General features: G+C 38.1%; 1 protein-coding gene across 1 annotated transcript in view; it reads left to right on the forward strand.

The window, feature by feature from the left end:
• Positions 1-20,756, forward strand: part of LOC134798354 (aldehyde dehydrogenase, dimeric NADP-preferring) — a 55,524-nt gene that overhangs the window by 26,407 nt on the left and 8,361 nt on the right. The window contains exons 4-8 of the mRNA XM_063770764.1: positions 644-865; positions 1,295-1,458; positions 14,552-14,782; positions 16,493-16,696; positions 19,724-19,839. Coding sequence (XP_063626834.1) covers positions 644-865; positions 1,295-1,458; positions 14,552-14,782; positions 16,493-16,696; positions 19,724-19,839 — 937 coding nt within the window. The remainder of the gene's footprint in view (positions 1-643; positions 866-1,294; positions 1,459-14,551; positions 14,783-16,492; positions 16,697-19,723; positions 19,840-20,756) is intronic.

A 20,756-nucleotide genomic window follows, 5' to 3' on the forward strand; every position in this document is an offset into this window, starting at 1 on the left:
AAAGCAAGTGCTAAATATCAAATGATATTTCGTACATAAGTTCCGAAAAACTCATTGGTAAATGCCAGGATTTGAACCCGTGACCTCCGGATTGAAAGTCCGATAAATATAAAATATAAAACATATAATTGCCTTTTGATCCCTAAGTGTCGAATAATAAAAATGTGCCATAGATGACGTAGGTGCGAAGGACAAGACAATAGACTTAAAATGATGAAATTAAATCTAAAATCGAAGCTATTACGCATTTGTTGACTTGTCGTGTGTGTTTATTTCGGACTTTAGAAACAATTTTAAATTATCTTTGTGCACTCATTTTAAGAACATTTTTTTTGCTCTGTATGGCACGACAGAGGTCGAACCCAAGATTTTAGCAACACGTATACGAAAGGTTAAAGTACTTAAGAATATTAAATAGTTGTTCGAGTTCAAGATGATAAAATCGAACATCACGATTTGTATGGTTTATAATTTTGTATAGTGATGGTTATCATGAAGCGACTTTTAATATATTTGGGTCGGGGCTCGTATTCCGTCCACATTGTGTTGTCCAATGTTTATGTTAGCAACATGACTAAGAAACATTTTGAAAAGGTATCACGTACTTCATTCGGATGAAGTTGACCCTTAATCTGTTCCACAGCCGTCAAAAGGCTTTGTGAACATGCTGGACGAGGTGGTGATCTACAACGACCCGTACGGCGTGGCGCTGGTCATCGGCGCGTGGAACTACCCGCTGCAGCTGCTGCTGCTGCCCATGGCCGGCGCCATCGCGGCCGGCAACACTGTCATCGTCAAGCCCAGTGAGCTGTCCGTAGCCTGCGCCAACTTCGTGGTGGAGACGCTGCCCAAATACCTGGACAATGTGAGTGTATACAGATCCCACTCTGATGTCGGTAGACGGCGCCACTGCGGCAACAACATCTGTCAACGTATTTTTGGGACAATGTGAGTGATCCCACTTCTGATATCGGGGATTGATGCCATCGCCGCCGGCAACACCGTCATCGTCAAGCCCAGTGAGCTGTCCGTAGCCTGCGCCAACTTCGTGGTGGAGACGCTGCCCAAATACCTGGACAATGTGAGTGTATACAGATCCCACTCTGATGTCGGTAGACGGCGCCACTGCGGCAACAACATCTGTCAACGTATTTTTGGGCCATCCTGTAATTACCAATAATACCAGACTTAAAATTGCTGATTGGGAGAGAAACAATATTGTGGCGTTACTTAGTGCTTGAACGTATATATTCGTCCCAATGTTGAGCGTTCTTAAAGCAAATGTTCCTTTCAGGACGCAGTACAAGTGGTGGAAGGCGGTCCAGCAGAAACAACAGAACTGCTCAAGCAGAGGTTCGACTACATCTTCTACACGGGCGGCACCAACGTCGGCAAGATCGTGCACGCCGCCGCCGCCAAGTTCCTCACGCCCGTCACGCTCGAGTTGGGCGGCAAAAGGTAATAGATGTTAAGTATAAGATGTAATGTTTTAAAAAGATGTGTCCCGCCGAGTTTGTTGCCGCTCCCATATGTGGATACGTTTCTGCAATTGAGGGGGGATTTAAATCTACTCGAGGCAGAGGTGTAGGGTTGCAGCCGGTGTAGCTTTATTTGACGTTCATAAGCGCATTGTAATATGCCTACTTGGATAATAAACTATCTTCATCTCTTTATCTTATCTAGACAGTTAAACCTAATATTGTAGTGGTCCAGTAGAGACGGAGCTGCTCTATATTTCGTTTTTTTTAGCATTAGATAGAACTTGAAAGAAGGTAAGCGATCTTAACATGTCTTTTAATCGAAAAACGCTTTTTAAAAATCAGTAACTATTATGAAAGCAGAAGAATATAAATGATCGTATAAGATTCATAAATGTTACATATTTGCCGTAACTTATTTTTAAAATGTGGTTTTCAATTAAAAGACACATCAAGATTGTTTACCTTATTTCTAATGCTAAAAAAACGAACTATAGTGGTTCGACTACATTTTCTACATGGGCGGCACCGACCGGCAACGGTCTGCATGATCGTGCACGCCGCCGCCGCCAAGTTACTCATCCTGTTTTTGTACTGAAATGACAAATCGGTCGGACAAATTGGGGCAATGGAACTGTCATTTTAGTACTTATATGGAATATAAAAAACAGCTTGAAAAGTCTAATCGTAGCGATAATTTTATAATTTAACCGAACCGATGACATATTTCTTACAGCAGTTGATAGTAAATATGTGACAATCTCAATCAAAAGGTACCACATTGTCGCTTGCCATAAGAACGCTCTGACAGGTTATACGTATGAAGATACAAGCAAATTTCGTCTTTATGGTGGGCGACAAAGTGATACCTTTTTATTGAAAACGTCACATATAATTACTTAACCTTCAATATGCATTAATTATTTAACTATGCGTAACATACTATAATATGAGACGGCTTCAGAAAAGCTGTTGTGCTTAAATAGTGACAAAGATAATTTCTAGCTATATCTTGGCTACATTGTTTTTAAATATGACTACCTACCTATAAGTAAACCTATTTGAGTTGTAAACAATTGCCACTTGCAGGTAAATAGCCATGTGCCAATGGAGTCGCCGAGGTCAAGGTCGTCTATTTTAGCATCGAATACAATCAACTAATATAGAATGCGTCTTCTTAGGGTTCCATAGCCAAAATGGCAATATTTATAGTCTGTATCTTTAGGTATTTTTTTTTTTTTTTTTTTTTTATTTGGGGCATCAACAGCAATACAAAAAGTAAAAATACATGGCACAGTGAGCAAAATACAAAGCCAATAACAGATGTCCACAATAATACAGTTAATATGCAATAACTAAGTGGAAACTATACAAAAATGTTAAGAAAAGAGAAGGGAGGAAAAATACATTTCACAAAGTAGGTGCATGGGCTTGCGTAACGTGTGTGTGTGTTTACGTGCATGTGTTAGTGTTTGTGTGTGTGTGTATTTGTCTGTGATAGAGTGTATGGTGTGAGACGACTACGATGAATGTATGCATTATAATTTACTTATCTATCTAGTTATATTTTGTCAATTGTCGCTAATTTTGGATTTCAGTAGCAGTGACCGAACACGATTCTTTAAAGTTGTTTTTGTGCAGTCGAACAAGTCGATACTACTAAATTGTTTATTATATAGTTTTAGAATACGATTGATGGGCGAATTTTGAGCATAGTTGGTATGAACTTTGGGTAGACTAAACAGACAACGCTCAGAATTCCTAGTTCTAATTGATGGCACTGAGAATTTGATCTCCGACAGCAAAGGAGAATTGTCAATTCGCCCCGAGAGTATGTCGTACAATACAGTAATATCTAGTAAAACCCTTCTATCCTGGAGACTAAGTAAGCGGTGACGAATACACCTGGACTCGTAGTCGGTATCCCATTGTCTGATACGGAAGCCCAGGTGGCGCAAGAAGGAGCGCTGGATTTTCTCTATTTTTTCCTTATGAATAATATACTGGGGAGACCAAACGCAGCTAGCGTATTCAAGGACGCTTCGGACATACGCATAGTATACTATTTTAATGCATCCGACATCCTCGAATTCACCACAGACGCGAAACACGAAACCCAGATTTTTATAAGCACGGTTCACAATATCGTCGATATGTTGAACGTATGTTAATTTTGAATCAAGGGTCACCCCAAGATCCCTCACTGAGTATACTCGTTCTACAGCTTCACCTCCGATACTATACTGAAACTTAATTGGACAAGGACTACGGGTAAAGGAGATTTGGGCGCATTTTGTTATGTTTACAGTTATACGGTTGTTAATGTAATACTGAGATAAACGGTCCAGATCACTCTGTAGCTGTTGACAGTCGCTGAAACTACTGACATCCGTGAAGATTTTTTTGTCGTCAGCATACATAAGAAACTTTGAAAATCTAAATACTGAGTAAATATCAAAGAGATATGCGTTGTAAAGCAACGGACCGAGGTGCGACCCCTGGGGGACACCAGAAGGGACATTCACAAAGTTTGACCTGCATCCACCGAGGACTACCGCTTGCCGCCTGTTCGACACGTATGACGTAACCCATCTAAAGACATCACCACGGAGACCCAACCAGTGTAGCTTGCGAAGCAGGATGACGTGATCCACTCTGTCAAATGCTTTTTCGAAATCTGTGTAGATCACGTCAACCTGCTTTCTTTTATCCATATTTTTAACCACGAAGTTCGTAAAATCTATTAGATTCGAAATTGTAGAACGATTTCTGAGAAATCCATGTTGCTGAGGGGGAATACCTTTGTTAATTACATTGTAAATATTATTTAATATAATTTTCTCAAACGTTTTAGCGAACTGATTTAAAATTGATATAGGGCGATAATTTATTATTTTAGATTTGGGTCCTTTCTTGTGAATTGGGACAATTAAGGCCTCTTTCCATTTTTCCGGAAATAAACCCTCAGATAGAGACTTTTTAAATAATATAGCAAGTGGATGACTCAGGCTCGAAGCACAGTGTTTAATAAAAAAGGGGGGATCCCATCGCTGCCAGCGCTGCCATTGGGATTTAATTTAGATAGTAAATTTTCTATTTCTACGGGTGAAATATTTACTGCCGAGACAATCTGCTCGCTGTTACAATAGGGTGGCGCAAGATGCATCTCAGGGTAAACTGTGAGAGGCAAGCTAAATACGGAGTGAAAAAAATTATTAAAACCTTCACAAATCTCAGCATTATCATCTAAAGTTTGACCTTGGTATTCAAATGACTTAGGGTATGCGGAACCGCCCCGGCGAGCTTTTACAAAAGACCAGAGCTGCTTTGGATTACTTTTTATCCCATCTTGGACCGAGAGGAGATAACGTTTCCAGCACATTTCTTGCAGCTGTTTTTGACGTTTGCGTAATATTGAAAAACTATCATAATCAAGAGGATTTCTATATTTTTTCCATTTAGAGTGCATGTTATTCTTTTCTTTAATAACCTTAATTAAGCAGGTGCTGTACCAAATGGGATACTTACGTTTATTAGAGCGGGAATCAAGTGGTACGTGCTTAGCAATTACCTCGTTAAGCACATTATAAAACTTAGACAGCCCATGATCCATTGAGTCTGAGGAAAGGTAAGAGTGCCAATCAATGTCATTAAGGCTATTATTTATGTGAGTATAATTACCTTTGCGAAATTTAAATTTTGGTACCGGAGTGTCTTTTAATGGGCCGCAAAAGATGTCACTTATAGTTATTTCAAGAGGAGGATGGTATTTATCTGCGGTGACTAGAGGAAAATCAGAAATTAAAACCTCACATGAGAAATTGGCAAAGACTAGATCTAAAGTATTATTACTACAGTTTAGTGTGAAATTATGTTGTTCTAAGTTTGCAAAAAGAAAGCTTTCGACCAGTAAGGATGCGGCATTTTGGACTCCTACAGCTCCTCGTCTTTCAAACACTGGCAGTGCTTCGCTACTCCATTTAATATGAGGCAAATTAAAATCTCCTGCTACAAATAAATACGCGTATTTAAATAAAAGTAAACAAACAATATGTACATTTTCGGGTATACTACCCGAACAATTATTGGTTAACCGACCAATTACAAAACCGCCTGGACCAGTCACTAAACGACCTGACTTTAACCTACATTATTTGATCGTGTAATGTTTTTATCTACCCTCAACTGGCATAAGGAGCCATTTGAAGGTAGATTTTGTTTACTTTTATTTAAATACCTAAAGATACAGAGTATAGCAATTTTATTATCAACGAAATTCACATTATGCGATCCTTAACTCTTTAAACATCACTATTATTATTAATTATTCTTATTAAATTCATATATTTTAATGACGATTTAGTTTAGACATTCATTAGTCATTCTATGAAGACTTGAAATGTCTTGAGTTAAAGATTTGTAATGTCAAGGAAAACTTCGGAACTTATGTACGAAATATCATTTGATATTTACCACCCATATAACCATTCCAGTCGCAGAATCACAAAGTGGTAACTAAATGTCAGATGTGTCGTAACAGAGTCCACACAATGTGTCTAGAATTGTTTCGAAACAAAGTGTCGTCGCCGTGTCTACACTTTTCCGTAACAAGGTGTCGACACATTTGTGTGCACTTTGCGTGCGGTTTGCGACTAAATCTGACAGCAAATTTGTGACAGCAAATGTCAATATAAAATACCTCTTGAAAACCAAGGTTTGTCAAACTACTATTAGTGTCTCGTGTGCTCGTAATTCTAGTAAGTCATCATGGGCAATGCAAATGATAATAATCGACCGAAACCATATAAACACCCAACACCCGTCAACCTTTTACAGAAAAGTTTTTAAAGAAATTCAATAAGCTACTTAGGTCAGGCAACGAATGCTCCAAAAGTTGTAGAGGGAAATGCTCGGAACACAATTTTTGACTCCGTAACTCGGTTTGACAAGTTAGGAGGTGAACATATCAAAAGTCCCCGGCCGTAGCCCTTGAGCGGGGGGAGAGAGGGGGCTTTGAAGGTCCCATTTTCCCGTTTTTCGATTATATCTCGGAAACTATGCATCTCAGCGACATGGCCAGTTATACAAAATGAAAGTTAATTTAATTTGTTACAAGTTTATTCAGTCAATTTTTTCGATATGTTGAATAGTTTTTGAGATATCCGCTCTTGAAAGTTTATTTAGGGCTCTCAATTTTATCTTGATATATCTATATCAGTGAAGGTGCTAGGCCGTGTTTGGTATCGTTTTCGTATACATCTGGGGTGCTGAATCCATTTTCAGATATCACATTGACACCATTCCACAAAATAAAAATAAATCTTTTTAGGGTTCCGTACCTCAAAAGGAAAAAACGGAACCCTTATAGGATCACTCGTGCGTCTGTATGTATGTCCGTCTGAATACACAAAATAGTTCTTTACCTATAGATGACAGGAAAACCTATTAGAAATGTGCAGTCAAACGCGAGTCGGACTTAATGTACGGAACCCTTAATACGCGAGTCCGACTCGCACTTGGCCGGTTTTTTTGAAACTCTTCTTGACGCTTAACCGCTGAACCGATTTCTTTGAAATTTGGTATAGAAATAGTTTGCGTCCCGGATAGTGATGTGCCGTTACCGGTAAAATACCCAAGGTGGTAAAATACCCAGTAATGTTACCGGTAAGATTACCCAGAATCAGTAATTTACGGTAATATTCATATTAAGTAAATGTCAACATAAGTTGTTTTACATTAAATCATTACTTGTCAACAAATGCATCATACGAAGTGCAAAAAATCAACATAGGTTTACTTTTCTAGTAAATTCCCAAAACTACTGGTAATTTTCCCAATGTTACTCGGTATTTTACCAATATTACTAGGAAGTATTCCCCTTGTCTGGGCAAGTGGGCATAGTCAAAACCAGTTCCAGTCAAAACCACTCAATGAATAATACTAGAATTTTAGTAAAACTAAAACGAAAATGTATAAATCACATTGATTTAATAATAATCGTCACATCTTTATGAGTAGGTAAGGTGTAGTACAATGACATTGTTTTTATACGTTAAGTGGTAATTTTTTATAGCTTAATTGATATAATTATATTTATTTTATTTATTTTATTTATTTTATTTATTTTATTTATTTTATTTATTTATTTTATTTATTTTATTTATTTTATTTATTTTATTTATTTTATTTATATTTTATTTATTTTATTTATTTTATTTATTTTATTTATTTAGTGACATAATTAAGCCATTTCTACATGTTTTAAATTAAATTAATTCATTTATAACGTAAGCGTTCAAGTACGAGTATATTACCCGCTTTTGGGAATATTACCGGGAAGAATGGTAATTTACTGGTAATATTCCCAAATGGTAAAATACCGGTAATGGTATTTTACTCTCGGCACATCACTAGTCCCGGAACAGGACATAGGATAGATCTTATAACCAAAATCATCTTTTGAAGGTGTGAAAAGTGGCGTGGAAATTTGTACGGGAAATCAATAACCGCTGAACCGATTTATATGAAATTTGGGATGGTCTACATCTTTGATTTAGTTAAAAATGATGAAAAAACATGACTTCAAACCTAAACTTAAACAGTATTAACTTCAAGAAGTCAATTCTGAATTCCCCCCTACACCTCATTTCACACCTTTAAAGGATGATTTTTGAGATAACTTATTATATCCTGTCTCGGGACTCAAAATATATGTGTACCAAATGTAAATTAAAACTGTTCAGCAGTTTAAGCGTGAAGAGGAGTTTAAAAGAAAGTATTTTAATAAGTTTATATGTTTTTACTTCGGAATGGTGTCAATGTGATACCTTAACTAAATTTGGTACTTACTGCGAATTTATACGAAAACGATACCAAACATGGCCTCGTAGCTTTACTGTTGTAGAAGTCAAAATAAAATTGAGAGCCCTAAATTCTTATTACTTGGCCAAACTTGTGTAGAAGGAAAAGGTAAAATAAAAGTCTTCGGCAGGAATATAAGACACAAATATATTTTTTTTTTGCGTTACTATTTCATTCATCAAATATAAACATACCTTGATTATACTATTCTAGTGAGATTGTTAGAACATATAAACCTATCAGGTTGTAAACCTTACGCCATGAGCTGGCGACTATTTTGTTTTGTCTGTGGTTTTCTATTTTGTCAGTTTACTTGAACAAATGAATATATATATCGTTTTTCTGTCTGCACAAATAATGTTTTACTCTATTCAATCCTGGTAGAATTCCACTCTAAACCCAATAGGTTTGGGCCCAGGATACGCGAATAATTAGTACGTAAATAGTTTTCGGCAAAAAGTACAAAATTAATTCGAAAATGTCGAATGAAAATTTGTCGACGACGACCTCGTCTTCCGGGTCGAGTTCCGGGATCGCAGTCAATTTCGAAAAGCTCAGTGGCATAGCCAACTATGGAAACTGGAAGTTTTCGATGCGTATGTATTTGATTCACGAGAATCTATGGGATTGCACAGAGGAAGCGTCACCCGGCGTTCCCAAGATCAGCGATGAGCGTCGACAACAGAGAACGCTTGCAAAAATATGCCTGATGGTGCAACCGTCATCGTTTTCACATGTACGTAACGCAAAGACTGGATACGAAGCTTGGAACAATTTAAAAAAGGCCTACGAAGACAAAGGGCTATGTAGAAAACTAGGCCTGCTACGTACTTTATTTGGATTGAAACTAGAGCAATGTAAAGATATGGAGGCGTATCTCTTGAAGATCATGGATATAGATCAACAACTACGAAACATAAATCCTCCATTAGATGACGATTTCCTGTCAGTCATTATGTTAAGTGGTCTACCACCAGACTATGATCCACTTATAATGGCATTGGAAAACTCGAACGTTACATTGTACAGTGAAACAGTTAGAAGTAAATTACTACAAGAAAATTTACGAAGAGACGATAAGACCGAAGAAAGTTCTATGTTTACAAACCGGGGTTCTAGTACAAAAAGTGTCAACAAACATCCATCGAAGGTTAAGTGCTTCATATGTAAGAAACCAAATCATTATGCGAAAAACTGTCCGAACAAAGCCAATAAAAGTAAGGAACGCAGTGAGAAGAGTGAAAAAGCATGGAACGGAACGTTGCTAACCGCTTTGACAGTTGACGTCAAGTCAAACTCGTTCTACGTTGACAGTGGCTCTACAAGTCACATGTCAAACGATAAAACGTTATTGCAAAATTATGTTTTGGAAACTCCGCGTTCAGTAACAGTGGCGAATAAAGAAAAGTTACATAGTGAGGGACATGGAACCGTGGAATTGTTGTTAAAAGGACACAGTGAAACAACGAAACTAAGCGACGTTGTTTACGTGCCGGGATTGTCAACAAATCTTATTTCCGTTGGCAAGATGGTAGACAAAGGACTTGAGGTGCTTTTTAAGAAGCAAAAGTGCTATATTTACTGTGGCAAAGACGTAATTGCCAGTGCCACGAAGGTGAACGGCGTCTATGAACTGGACATGGCGAGTCAACCGTCACATGGATGCGAGCTAGCTGCGGCATGTCACTCTGAGGTTTTGGGTGAGCGAGTGCCTGAGGTTCTTTCAAGGGTTCCGGAAGCTGCTAATCTGTGTGAAACGAAGCCATCCCAGGAGTTGTGGCATCGCAGACTTTCACATCTGAACAGAAGGAGTATGGATTTACTGAAACAAGGTATGGCTAGTGGAATTGATTACACTAATGATAAACATACTCCGTGTGTAGCATGTCTTGAAGGGAAACAAAGTCGATTACCATTCCCTAAAAGGTCTTATACCAGAGCTACTGAGAAACTTGGTCTGATTCATACTGACTTAATGGGACCTATGCCAGTTTCCTCATTCAGTGGCAGTAGATATCTCTTGACTTTCATTGATGACTATTCTAGAATGACTTTTGGATATTTTATTAAAAGTAAAGATGAAGTATTGTCTGTATTTAAAACCTTTAAGAGTTTTGTTGAGAATCAAACTGACTTAAAGATAAAAGCAATTCGTTCAGATAACGGCACTGAATATGTGAATAAACAGTTCCAGATGTTTCTGAGAGAGCACGGCATCCAGCACCAGACAACCATACCATATTCTGCAGCCCAGAATGGAGTCGCGGAACGCGCCAACCGCACAATTATGCAGGCAGGACGCTGCATGCTGCAGGATGCTGGAATGGACCCGAGGTTCTGGGCCGAGGCGTTGAATACAGCAATATACATTAAGAATAAGTCACCAAGTAAGGCGGTAAGAGGGACCACACCTGAAGAGCTATGGTCAGGTAATAAAGTTAATTTATCCAATTTGAGAGTATTTGGCTGTGTTGCCTATGCAATGATCCCTAGTGAAAAACGTAAGAAATTAGATGCAAAAAGCAAAATGTATGTATTTGTGGGATATTGCGATGGATCAAAAGGATATAGACTGATTGACCCTCAAAACCCGTCTAAATGTATTAAGTCTCGAGATGTACAGTTCTTTGAAGAGAAAATGTTTAAAGATATAAAACTGAATCAGCAAAATTAAATAAACAAAAACATTTACTTAAAAAATTACAAGGTCGAAATGTCACGGAACTTGTGAGAGTAATATGTGAAAAATATAAACTTTTATGACAAAAAAAATCTGGACACAATGTAAGAATCACCCAATTGCGTCGAGGAATCATCTGTATTTTTGCTTGTTTCATTACCTCCTCGCTTCTTTTTTGTCCTTTGTATTCTGTAGCAATTTGTTAGATCTGAAAATAAAGATAACTTGCGTCGTCACGGATGTCGATTTATAGGTTTTAGGGAGTGCAGAATTCGAAAACGATGATCATTTTATAATCCAAGATGGCGGCTACGTATTTTGTCATAAAAGTGGAATCCAAAATAGTCATCATTTTCGAAATCTGCGCCCCCTAAAACCTATAAAACGACATCCATGACGACTTTTATGACATAGTGCATGGCCGCCATCTTGGAATCCAAAATAGTCATCATTTTCGAAAACTGCGCCCCCTAAAACCTATAAAACGATATCCATGACGACTTTTATGACATAGTGCATTGCCGCCATTTTTAAATTGAAAATGTTATCATTTTCGAAATCTGCGCCCCCCAAAACCTATAAAACGACACCCATGACGACTTTTATGACATAGTGCATGGCCGCCATTTTGGATTGCAAAATGGTCATCATTTTCGAAAGCGGGGCCCCCTAAAACCTATAAAACGACACCCATGACGACTTTTATGACATAGTGCATGGCCGCCATTTTGGATTTCAAAATGGTCATCATTTTCTAAATCGGGGCCCCCTAAAACCTATAAAACGACATCCATGACGACTTTTATGACATAGTGCATGGCCGCCATCTTGGAATCCAAAATGGTTATCATTTTCGAAATCGGGGCCCCCTAAAACCTATAAAACGACACCCATGACGACTTTTATGGCATAGTGCATGGCCGCCATTTTGGATTCCAAAATGGTCATCATTTTCGAAATCTGCGCCCCCTAAAACCTATAAAACGACACCCATGACGACTTTTATGGCATAGTGCATGGCCGTCATTTTGGATTCCAAAATGGTCATCATTTTCAAAATTGGGGCCCCCTAAAACGTATAAAACGACATCCATGACGACTTTTATGACACAATGCATGGCCGCCATTTCGGATTCCAAAATGGTCATTATTTTCGAAATCGGCACTCCCTAAAACCTATATATCGACACCCATCTCGACTTTTATGACAAAGTGTTTTGCTACCATCTGCATGCAAGACATTTCTATTATTTTTACGTACAAAAATGGCCCCCTGTCAACTTTCAATCGAGATTTAATCGATAATTTATTCGATTAATATTCAGATTAATTCAATTTCAATCTATGTTAGGTCGACTAAACTAATCGCGATTAAAATTTGAGAATTAACTTTTTTTATTCCATTAATTAGTCGAATAAACAGTTAATCGATTAATGCCCATCTCTGACCACGGCATTTTTACACTTTGAGAATATCTGAAAACAAATCAACACAAGGAGCCATTTTGCAAATCCAGTAACATACCAGTAACTTTGTTATTACTTTTGACAGCGCGTGTCATGTGTCAACACAGAGTCGACACAAAGTCGAAACATTGCAACTACTTTGTGACTGCAATATTTCTCAGCCTTAAACCATATTTATACATCATAATTAACAAGTTTCGTAGTATGTAAAGCGTTATTTCTGTTATTTAAGTATAGTATACGCATCGAAGTACTAAAAATGCTTCAAATAATATAGTTATGAACACAGGCACTGAGAAGTAAACAATTTCATTTCCGGCTAAACTAAAACAATGTGGTGGCGCGTTGATTATATTACACATAGTTTATCAAATCACTCGAGCAGTTTAATTCCCCATAATAATTTAAGTCATATTGTAATATAAATGCAAACAATATATAATTACGTCTTGTAATCCGTTTTAGAGATGGCGTATTAATGTCACTTATTTTTATTTAAGTATTTTTTCATCTGACAGTTTCCATTTGACAGGAACAAAATGAACGAATGAACGAATGATTTTGGCATAAAGTAGTCGCAAACCCGAAACAATGTGTGCACACGGCGACCACACTTTATGTCACTTTGTGTCATGTGTCGACCCTTCCCCATTTCTGGTAACTGTGTCGACACGGCGACGACTCTGCGACTGGAATTGTGACCGAAACAGACGGTGTCGACACAAGATGTGTCAACACCGCGTCGTAACGGCGACTGGAAATGGTTGTATGGGCAGTTGCTTTTCGGTGAAGGATAACATCGTGAGGAAACCGGACTAATTCCAATAGTTTAGTTTCCCCTCTGGGTTAGAAGGTCAGATGGCAGTCGCTTTCGTAAAAACTAGTGCCTACGTCAATGGGATTAGTTGTCAAGCGGTTCCCATCAGGCTGCCATGAGCCGTGGCAAAAATGCCGGGATAACGCGAGGAAGAAGAAGGAAAAACACAAAAAGTACATCGTCTAAAAATATTATAGTCATTTAAGAAGCAATTGCCTTGAACGTGACAGTTTACCCGAATGTGTTGTTTCCATAATAACCGGCAATTTGGCAATTTGAATCGTTAATAATGCTAGCTAAAACGAGTTAGCGTGTATTTTTAACTGACTTGACAAAAGGAGGCGGGGCTAAGAACTTTTGATATCTTTTGTACCTACATGTTGTATATATAAATTATACGTATAATTTATACGGATGCGATGTTCGTATGGAACGAATAATTATTGAATGATTGGTGTTGGTGGTATTAAGCGTGATGACGCGATTCGCATCCTGAAAATGATAATAGTATGTATTTTACGATTTTCAACTACAATTTATATAGTATGTATGTCTCTTTTAAAAAATTCAATTGCCTTAAATTAATCTTACTTGCGACATACCTATAGCTTTTATACTGTACAGATGTAATGGTGACATTTTTATTAAAGGAGTATTTAAAGTTACTTATATTTGGTCAGGCCATGTTTATTGACCTGAGTATAGTTATCGTCGAAAATTTATGAAACCGGCCAAGTGCGAGTCGAACTTGCGCACGAAGGGTTCCGTACCATTACGCAAAAACGGCAAAAAGTCACATTTGTTGTATGGGAGCCCCACTTAAATATTTATTTTATTCTGTTTTAGTATTTGTTGTTATAGCGGCAACAGAAATACATCATCTGTGAAAATTTCAGAGATACAGCCTGGTGACAGACAAACGGACAGTGGAGTCTTAGTAATAGGGTCCCGTTGTTACCCTTTGGGTACGGAACCCTAAAAAAACCTCATTGCCTCATTATTTACGTCGTCATGCAAAGAATGCTTTATTATACTCCCTCGTCTAAGCGCCGCTTGCACCATCCCACTAACCCGGGGTTATGGGTCGTGGGATCGGACAGATTAACCGGGTAAACCGTTAACCTAGTATCAAATTGTACTGGTAATCATGATAACTCACGGGTTTATACGGTTAACCCCGGGTTAATGAATGGTGCAAGTGACCCTAAATGTGTTTACTGCAAGGTTTCATTTTATTTTTTCCCACAGCCCAGTGTACATCGACAGCACAGCGGACCTCGAGGTGACCACGAAACGCATCCTCTGGGGCAAGTTCATCAACTCAGGCCAAACCTGCATCGCGCCAGACTACATATTATGCAGCAAAGAGATCCAGGACAAATTCGTGGCCGAAGCCAAGAAAGTTTTGAAGGAGTGGTATGGAGAAGACCCGCAGAAGTCTCCCGATCTATGCAGGATTGTAAACAGCAGGCATTTCAGGTAATGTTTACTAGGATAGGCTAGTTTAACACAGGGATCGGAACCGGTTTTTTGCAAAAACGTCAAAATAACCATGTATTTCGAATTATTTTACTCTCGACATGTAGGACTCAGTTGTGTTTTAGGTAACGATTTCGTATTATTAGATTGCTCAATTAGAAATGTAGTAATCGACGAAGAACGAAAAAATACCGTTTTCGTTCCCATACAAAAAATACCGGTATCCGATCCCTGGCTTAACACCTTCTCTGGCCAGTTTTCGACTACATACTGTTCAGCAAGGAGAATAGTCAACCAGGATAAAACCAAAATTTTAAATTAAAATGGCCATATATCTCAAATATTCCATAGTCATCAGTATTAAGGTGGTATTCCTCTGTCCAATATCTTGGTCCAATGTGCAATGCATCTCACTGACATTGGACGACGATATTGGACAGATGGAATACCAACCCTACGTAGGATTAGTTGCGAAGCGTCTTCCATAAGCCGTGGCAAAAAACCGGGACGGGACGATAAGTAATCAATATTACCTTGGATGTGTTCTCTCTGCAATGTTTATTTTCTTATTTTTCATCGTCAATTCTTCTTCAACTTACACGTGTCTGATAGGTTCACGTCAGAGCATAATTATGTTATTAATCTCACCGACCTTCTTACTTAGTATGCTGCTTGTAAATTACAGTACCTACAATAATTTTATTGTTTATTATTCAAGTCATAGATTTACTGTGCAGGATAATAAATAATATAAGAAAAACCGGTCAAGTGCCAGTCGAACTCGCATTCACAGGGTTCCGTACGTTACACAATATTTAACAATGTATTTTTAATGTGAAACGTGAGATGAAAATTTTAGACCCAGTAGTTTTGGAGATAAAAGGGGGGGGGGAGGGAATGGTCATTTTTTGCCTATTTTCTTAAATTACTTCTAAACTATTTATCTTACAATTTATAAAAAAAAATATTTGAGATTCTCACATTGAGCTCTTTCATTTGATATATAATATAACACAATATAGTTTGCAAAACTTTGTTTTTTAATTGTCTCATTTACCCCCCAAAAGTGTTTTAAATTCATTTATTTACATTACATGTCCGTCTTTGGGTCACAGACTTACATATGTCTACCAAATTTCAACTTGATTGGTTCAGTATTTTCTGAGAAAATAGGCTGTGACAGACGGACAGCCAGACGCACGAGTGATGCTATAAGGGTTCCGTTTTTTCGTTTTGAGGTACGGAACGAGTGGAAAAAGGAGCGTGAGAATTCTAATATTCCTTTCACGCCTTAGGGTGGTATTCCACCTGTCCAATTTCTTTGTCCAATGTGTATTTTGTCTCACATTTTGCTTAATGAGAGAGCACCAATATATTGGACAGGTGGAATACCACCCTTAGGGAGGCGCATCTACCTATGTTTTCGAGCTCTAGTCTGATTTCCATAGTTATCCTATCCGTTTGTTGAATGCAGCCTGCAGGGATCGGAACCGTTTTTTTTGCAAAAACTTGGAAATAACCATAATTTTCGAATTATTTAAAACTCGAAATGTAGGACTCAGTTGTGTATTTAGGTTGCGACTTCATATTATTAGATTGCCCAATTAGAAATGAAATAATTAACAAAGAACGAAAAAATACCGTTTCCGTTCCCATACAAAAAATACCGGTATCCGATCCCTGATTGAATGTACTATAATTATATTCCAGCCGCCTCCAAGCCCTAGTTGACGCCAGCAAGGACAAAATCGCCATCGGCGGCAAATACGACGCGCAGGAGCGGTTCATCACGCCCACCATCCTCACCAACGTGACAGGTTCGGACAAGATTATGGAGGACGAGATCTTCGGGCCCATCCTGCCCATACTGCCCGTACAGAACGCTTATGAGGCCATCAAGTTCATCAATGAGAGGTAAACCTGAAAGATTTAACCCTTATCAAGGCAGAGGCGATTTAACTTAAAACATGTATCTACAGGCTAAAAAAGAACTGCATTCCCGTTACCAGGGAGGTTTTGGGATTATACTGAGCAACTTTTACTATGGGACCAACCCCGAAATCGCGAAATTGGCTGTTTCATACATTTTGGCTGCTCCATTTTCTCTGGGAGGGTAAACTTTTTTTTCGCGATTTCGTGGCTGGTCCCGTAGTAAACGTTGCTAAGTATACTCTCAAAACCTCCCTGGCGATGGGAATTAGTATGTAGTTATTTTTTAGCCACCGTGTATATTTAATAAGTAAGACTGACATTCGATTGTCATTTTGTACCTGTCAGCCTAAGAGTTATTCAACAACAGGCAATGTTTTGTGAGTCAAGCCTCATGTGTGTGTTTTTCTTTTGTTTTGCTGGAGTTGCGTTTCTGTCGTTTTGTAATCAGATGCTGTACACAGTTCTTGTAATTACGTAATGCAACGTTTTTTATACATCGTGTATCGCCAAGAATTATACAACCTGGTGTTGTGACTTGTGAGCGTTGTGTGCCAACCGAGTAACAACATGCATGTAAGGGTCTCCCCAGATATATCGACGCGCATTCAGCAAAAGCCGATAGGAAGAAGCTTTATGTCCGCGCAATAAGACCGAAAAAGCTGTCAACAGGCATCGGCAGGCGCCGGCCGATGCGAGCCGAGCCGAACAACGACGTTCGCTGAGTTCGCTCTTATTGCGCAGACATACAGCTTTTTTCTAACGGATTTTGCCGATTCCGCGTCGACATATGTGGGCAAACCCAAACATTCACTCGGTATATTAATAACATGAATCGTGTTATTAAAAAGACCAAGTGCGGCTAGTTCAAAATACATACTCGTACGGTTATGTATTTACTCAGCCTTTCATCGGGACCACGAGCGCAATGCCGAACCCGAAATATCAATAACTACATTCAAATCTATATGATTAAAATGTATATGCTTAATACCAATGTCTCTCATATGGCTTAAAAATGTCTCTCACATATCTTAAAACGATATATACATACATGTGTATAAATAGATATTACAAGAACTGTGTATTCCGGGATACATCACGTCCAATTATTTTAACAATAGGTGTGTGTCATCTTTTTAGGTGGATTACTCATCTCAGAAATTCGTTTAATTGGAGGTTTTCATTAAGATAACTCCATATAATGGGCTCCATATTAAGATAACTCCAAACTTATCAGAAACATTACAATTTACAAACCATTACATTAATGGAATTCATCGTATATCACTTTGAAATATCGTCACGCGATGTTCCGTACAGTCAGCGACAGAAGTAGCTACAGCATATCCAGCTAAAATATTGTCTGAGTCTTCTCTTGACATTAGAATCGCATACGTGGCATATAGTATGCGCGTTCGTGTTATTAATAAATACATTATACAATACGCATGTTTTATGAAAGTTCGCCTCGGTACATATTTCCATATCTTTAATTGTGTTTTATTTTTGTTATAATTATGTTTATGATAATTAAATTGACGTACATATTTACCAAATATGTACCTACATATGTACTGATTGACATAATAGCAACTTTTGTCGTTGACATCGTATCATTGAATCTGACTATTCATGGAAGAAGGCCGATATTATCATAGTCATCGTTTTAAATTGTCGCCTAGAGTCCGGATGTATGACGGCTGCAATTGGTTTCCATACTTATTAATATGTATGGCTCTGTCGTAGGTACTTATCGTCGACTAAAGTCTCTATCGAGCGGAGTTGAGCGGTTTGCAACTTTAAGTATTGATAACTAAAGACGTAAATCCCTTACCTCTTTGAAGAGTTACGTTTGCAAATTTAGCCGCAGTTAGGTATTTAAAAAGTGACATAGTCCACGAATAATAGCCAAACATTTGTGGCGAACCTACAAAAAATTTTTAGACGTATATGTGGATTATATTTAATTAAAAACAATTGTGGCCTACTCGTAACTTATGTCAAAAAAGTATTGATATTTAAATGAGAGCTAAGAGTAGGAGAATAATAATAGCTTTACTGATTGTATTATACTGTTCAAAGGTTAATGTCATTCAATGCCATTACATTACTCAACTCGTACGAATAATACAAAAGCATAATGTTACTAGTGGTAATGTAGCATATTATTATAGACCAGTGTCGACAAGGTCAGATATCTTTAAACTGGAGTAAAGACACGAATAAATTGTTTGTTGTTTGACGATGCAATTTACTGTACCGGCCCATACAGTATTATGTCAGAGTATATTAGTTAGTTTGGAATGTTTTAGACTTTGAGTTGGCTATGGGACGACCGTTGTCTTGCCGTACTCAAGTCTCCCATATCAGATCGTGTTAATGCAACAAATCGAATAAGTGCGAAAGCGTAAAATCATAGTATGAAAACAGACGCTTAATCGGTTTTTATACATTTATAGAATTTGACAGAGACGCAGACAAAAATTCGGAAAATCACTACAAAAATGCCTACCTAGAAATATCATCACCATCCAATAGGGAGTATTACTGCAATGTTCTGCCGCCAGAGTGCAGCACTAGCTCCTCTAGTAAACCATAGAGTAACTTATACATACTGTGCCTTAAAATGTTTTTTGACAAGTTTTCACAGACTATAAAATATGACATTGATGCACCAAGGCGGTTTGTTAACAAGGGCCTATCGGGAAACGCGAAAATCGACATTTAGTTATCTGCCTCTTTATCGCTCGAATATACAAGAGTGATAGAGAGGTTAGATAACGAAATTTCGATTTTCTTGTTTCGCGGTAGCCCCCAGATTGTGACGCATAGTGGTAGTGGCGCCTCCTACGCAGAGTTTCGTGTAATATTCCGTATGCTTACATCGCCGATTTCTACTGATTGGGCCTCATGCCAGCTAGAGGGTTATTTCCACAGCCATATTTTTAGTTTCCGTTTTCTTTTTCCTGTGTTGTCATTGTCGTGTTCATCGCCATGTGACGGTTCCAGGGAGCACCCCCTAGTGCTTTACGTGTTCAGCATGGAAGCCAACATTCAGAAGTTGTTCAGGGAGCAGACCCGCTCGGGCAGTCTGGCCTACAACGACACGATCATGTTTTACGGCGGTAAGGACTGGCACGGCTGGAACTCGTGAAATAGATGATAGAAGGCCTTTTTTAATTCAATAGTACTAAGATCAACACTCTTAACTGTCCATTGATGAATCTTATGCACTTTGTAATAAGGTTTACCGTTGGACGGTTAACAGTGTGGGCGAGAGTGTAAACTCACGTTTCGGTAGATATATCGCAGACAACTGAACAATAGACATGCAAAGTCAAACAAGGGTTTTGTCGACTAAAGTCGCAGGCCAATTGTCTCCTTCGAAAGGAGTTAAGTGGTTTACGACTTTAGCACATGATTTGTTATAAAAATATAATAGCAACGTCATTAAACTGTAAACACACTTTAACTTTAAAATAGATTAGTTCCAAATTGTACAGTGACATATGTTTTGTAGCAATCTTATTGTAAAACACATGACAGTGTATAAACTGGCTTAAAAGACAACAGTAAATGCCATGTTGTGACGATACCATTGCTATTTTGCAACGAAATCTTGTTTTAGTTGCTAGTTTAGTTGCCTGTGATTATATCTTCTGTATAACTATTTCAATATAATAACTTCTATTATTGACAATAAACTAGAACATCCAAAAGGCCTTTTATGACTATTTCAGTCGATTGTCTTGCTGTATTTTAGAAACGCCAGTATAGGTAATGGGCCAGATTTGCTTGTCCATCTCTTACAATAACGGTGGAGGCTAGGCTCGCACGTTCCTGCTAATATTGTGGTGTAGGTTCTACAGGTTGTGGTTCATGTTTTTGGTGGTGGTACAATGCAAAATTGTTTGTGCTTGACAGCTGAATTTAAAAGTTTGATTTTGTACCTTAATGTAATAGAAATAAAGTCATTATTACAAGCAGCATACGATTCGACGTGTATAAAATATTGTCTTTAATTTTGTTTGTGTTAAGGTAG

Source organism: Cydia splendana, chromosome 16 (assembly GCF_910591565.1).
Source record: "Cydia splendana chromosome 16, ilCydSple1.2, whole genome shotgun sequence".
NCBI lineage: Eukaryota > Metazoa > Arthropoda > Insecta > Lepidoptera > Tortricidae > Cydia > Cydia splendana.